General features: G+C 32.5%; 1 protein-coding gene across 1 annotated transcript; it reads right to left on the minus strand.

Moving 5' to 3' along the window:
* Positions 1-105: 105 nt before the first annotated feature.
* On the minus strand, positions 106-3,294 carry LOC119644429 (neogenin-like; the record flags this gene model as incomplete). Its single annotated transcript, XM_038043979.1, has 2 exons — positions 106-1,188; positions 2,118-3,294. Coding segments are annotated over 2 exons (2,046 nt in total), but the record flags the coding sequence as incomplete, so codon positions are not given.
* Between the last annotated feature and the right edge of the window lie 1,887 nt (positions 3,295-5,181).

Here is a 5,181-nt window from a genome sequence, read left to right on the forward strand (position 1 = left end):
GGGAGATGAATGCATATTTTTGATACATTTATATAATAAAGAATATAATATGCTAAGCTGGTTTGTATGAGGGGGCCAGGGTATAAGAAATGGTTCGATCCATACCAAATTTTCCACCTTTATTTAATGTGCCAAAACAATACTTTCAACTGGTTTTTGTCGGAACATAATAACAAAAAATTGAAAGATTTTCGCTATTCATCTATGCTCTTGTTTCGGATCTCAACACATGCTATGCTAGTTGACTTTCTTTCTCTTTTATAGATAGATAATCGAAACTGATTAGAATTATTTGAAAACAAGTATAAGCTATTTGAACTTACCTCTCGCTACTGCTCATCTTGTAGTATACGGTATATGAGACCACTTCGTCGGAATTTTTCATGGGCGCTGACCAACTTATGGTCACGAATCGTGGTTTAATAATTTGCGCGGCTAGATTTCTGGGTGGTCCTGGTAAGCGATTCATTAGCGCTGCATTAGCCTTTGTGGACGACTTTGTGGCGGTGCTACTATCAACATTAGTGCCAGCATCAATGCCAGAATTCTCAAGATGCTCTAAATCTATAGATGAATAGGAGGAGGTTTGTTGTGGTAAATTGGAAATAGGTGAAGAAGCAGGATAATTGTCATCGTTGTTGTAGTTTGTTAATTTCTTTTTATTTGACCAAGAATTTAAAATTTTATTTGGATCATCACCATGTTTATACGCAATAATGTATTCCTGATTTGTCCCAGTATCATCGTCATCGTCGTCGTCAATATCATCATTATCATCATTATCATCGTAATCGTCATTATTATTGCTTTTATTATCGTTTTGCAATGACTTATCATAATCATGTATACTAATGGGTAATAAATCATCATCATTGTCTTCTAAGTCGTCGTTACTGTCGCCATTAAATGCCTCGTAATCGCGATCATTTAATGGTTGCTCGGAAATTTTGGGAAATTTTTTATTACCCTTTTGTGAGAGTAAACTGTCTAAAGCACTTTTTGAAATGTTTCGTGTGGATTCCATAGAATTGCCACTAACACTATCACCACCACTGGCACTACCAGATTTAGTACGTAATGCACTTTGTTGGAATTTATTAAATTTACGATTTTTCTCTTTTTCAGTTTGCAATGATTTCATTGTTTGCGATTGAGATTTACGGGAATTTTTCATTTTTAATAATTTGCCTTATGATGGGGTTTTTGTGTGAATGATTGGTTTAATGGTATGGAAAATGGAGGAAAACGGAAAATGATTGTGCAGAGGAGCAATAAATTATGTTACATATTGGAAAGAAATGAAAAAAGAAATGAAAAAGAAAAGAAATTAAATTTAAAAAAATTATTAAAAAAGAAAATAAAAAATTAATACAAAATATAACATTAAGTAAACATTTAACAACGGCGCCAATCGCCCATAATATTTACATTTCGGAATCAATAATTTCCAACTTGCGAGCATTTGTTATTGACCGAAAGATCTGGCGTCTCTCATTTTCAAAAGTGAACGAACGCAAGAACTCAAGTTGAACTTTCTTGGCGCATTTTTAAAACTTGAAGGATCTCTTACGCAGACAAACGTCTTAAGCGGAGATATTTTCTCGCTCATTTAAGAATCTAATATACACTCTACGAGATTTCTGATGGATAGTCTAGTATGAACTATATTGACAAGAGAAATCAATAATTTTTCTTTAAAAATTAGTAGTAGATTTTCTATATTCATGCTAAGAAGAAATAACAAAAGCTTTTATGATGAATTAATATTGAAATAAATATTTTGATTACTACATTTTTAAATTTTAATCATTTTTTTTTTTTTTTTAAGTATTATTAAACACTGATGTCTATTTACAAATTTTTTAGTTTAGCGATATACATATTTGAACGTCAGGGTTGCAAGTTGTCAAAGCTTTCTTGTAACATAAAAGAAAAAATTCTAAAGTTTAGATTGGATGTGGGATTTAAAAGGCTAATGACTTGGAAGGGATACAGGACTACAATCTTCATAAGCGTTTAGATATATTTTTATATGTTTTAACAAGTTTCGCAAAGTTTCTAACTGATTGAAATCTACAGTAAATAAGTGAGTCACTATAAAATATATTTCAACTCACCTGGTTGTATAATTCTTAAACGTGCAGCTGCTTGCACACTACCGGCTGGATTAATGCCGACACATTGAAACATACCAGCATCCGATTGTAAAAGGCCTAATATTCTTAAATTGTGACCGCCGACCATTTGCATGTAATCGTTCGGTGTAATCGCATCGCCATTCTTTAACCATCTAATTATAGGTTTCGGTTTTCCTCGTATTGCGCACTCTAATTCTAACTCTTCTTTTTCGTAGGCACTTTTATCGCGTGGACTCTGTATAAATTTAGGAGGTACCTGCACCTGTACAGTGGCTTGGGCATCTAATGAATCGACGGTATTGCTGGCGCGGCATTGATAATTACCCGAATCAATATCTTCGGCTGAAGATATTTGTAGCGAACCGGTTCCTATGATCGAAAAACGCGAATCTAAATCATTTAAATCTAATTCTTCACCATTGCGCAACCATTTGATTTGAGGTTTAGGGATTCCGTTGGCTACGCAATCCAAGGTAACCACATCACCTTCTTTCACGGTTTGAGGCGAAGGGCCAACGAGAAATGAGGGAGCAACCGGACTTTCACTAGCATCGTTGAGTTTTTTTATATTTAAATGTGTTTTACTACTTAAACGTGACACTCCGCCTGAAGTGACATTGCATTGGTAAACACCACGATCGCCATATTTTACTTCATCAATTTCTAAAGCACCATTCGGAAGTATAACCATACGCAGCTTATCCACTTGTAATGGCAACTCATCTTTAAACCATTGCACTGAATGCTTAATACCGCTTTGCAACTGACCAATCATGCAACGGAAATAGGCCGTTTGGCCTGGCAGTAAATAAGTTTCAATGAAATCTTGATTTAAATCAGGTAAACGCGCTATCGATATAATAGCTGGTCTGCTGACTATAGTGCCAATACCTTCTACTGACAGTAGGCACTGATAAGACCCCGTTAATCCTCGGTTCTCTTCCACCGAGCTGATGTACAGAGAACCGTTTTTTAATTGATTCCGAAAAGTGTCGCCTACGATACCCAAATCTTGGCCATCGGGACCACGCCATCGTATATGTGGTAAGACTTTCTTTTTACCAAATTGTGCTATGCCGACGCATTGCAGTAGAGCAGAATGACCTTCCGGTACAACTGTGTCTTGGGGTTCGGCGGTAAAGGTAAGAGCTGTAAAAAAGGATTCATATGCATATTTGATTAAAAAATAACAAAAAAAAAAAACAAATAAAGTAGAAATTCATTAAAACTAATAGCTTTTAATTAACATTTACTGCATGGAATTGTAAGCCTATTGTTCTTGCTTTAAAAAAAAAAAAAAAAAAAAAAAAAAAATTGAATCAATCAGTTCAATCGTTTTTAATTAATGAACAAATCAACGTTTACGCACATGTATACATAAAGTTCGAATGAACTTTGAAAGGTTTTATATTAAAACGAAGAACTTACAGAAAATTATAATAAACAGAGAAACTTTAAAAAGTTATTTTTCTAAAACAATTTACGATATGTAAACATTATTTTAAATTATAATTAATTAATCAAGTCGTTATTAAAATTAAATATTGTGTGACAAATTTGAACAAAGTTAATGTCTACGCTTTTACAACATTTCTTCTCTATATTGTTATCGATAACGATTGTTGTTTAATTACTTGCACTAGTTTATCCTTATCAGATCAGTTTTCCGGTATTTTTGCGCCGAAAGCGTGTAAAATAAGCTTCCCCGCGAATTTTAATTAATTAAACTCTCACAATTTTCAAAGTCAACTCTTTTAATAAGACTTCAAGTATAGAATTTGATATTAATATAAATAATTGCTTAGATTGTTTTGAGGAAAAATCTAATACGAAATATTTGCACTGAGGAGTAAAAAAATTGTTGCAAAACTTTTGACTCTCTTCACTTTGCCTTCTCTCCAAATCAAACTTAGTTTTTCTTTGTGAAAGGAAAAAGCAAAAAACTTTTGAAAATTATTGGACTCTTGTTCTATCTGTTATATTTTACTTGACGTTTAATTTAATTATTCAAGTTGATTTAGTAGCCAACAAATGTTTTAATATAATTATAGTTATATAGCGCCAATGTGCCTGCGATTATTACACTGTCAAATAAATTGTATAAAAGAATGAGAAAAGGAGAGAGAAAGAGAGACAGGTAGAAGATTATTTTGGTAATCAACAGTGATGAGTTCGATTAAAACAAATTCAAACCTTCGTGCACACATGTTGATGCTTAGCAAAAGTGAAACATTTTAAGTGAAAGAATTTAATGTCTGCGAAGTGTTTGCGATGATTGCGCTATCAAATGAATTATATAAGAAAATGAGAAAAAGGGAGAGAAAAGAGACAGGTAGGAGATTATTTTGCTAATCAACACTGAAAACGAATGGAACGATTAAAACAAATTTAAATCTTTGTTTGAACAAAGCATCTTGAAGCACGCAAAAAGTGAAACATTTTTAAATGAGAGAATTTAATTTAAGGATATTCATCCATTATAATGTTTAATGAATTAATGTCGTTAAATTTAAGTGTACGAATATTTTGTTAAACATCTTGCATCAAACTAAATTTAAAGCGACATGAAACCAAATCAAGTCAAGTTATATGATGATAAGGTAAGTTGGAAAGATTTTAGAAAGATTTTTTGAACAAATATTTTGTCATCAAAGGGTTTCCTTTGATATCTAGAGCAAAGCTTTTTTATATCTTAGAGTACTCTAGGCAATGTACTCGACACAGCAGATCTGTTCTGGATAAGATTCTAAGTCCACGTCTGTCTCTATGGCGATTTTTAAATAGTTCTGTCGATAATTTATCATTTATAGCAAAAGTTATATGTAAAATTGCAATATTTTTCCACAATGCTTTAATAGAGAATATGAGATAATAACTGCGTAAATACAAATTCAATTAACGAACATATTTAAGACACTCTCTCCAGAGCCTTTAAATTAATCGTCACTAATTACTTAACGAACGAGCTCCATATAGAAATATAAGTTAGTACATATGTTTTGATACGTAGTGCTCTAAATTGGGAAGTATTTCGTATTTATTT

Source organism: Glossina fuscipes, unplaced genomic scaffold, assembly GCF_014805625.2.
Source record: "Glossina fuscipes isolate IAEA_lab_2018 unplaced genomic scaffold, Yale_Gfus_2 116792, whole genome shotgun sequence".
NCBI lineage: Eukaryota > Metazoa > Arthropoda > Insecta > Diptera > Glossinidae > Glossina > Glossina fuscipes.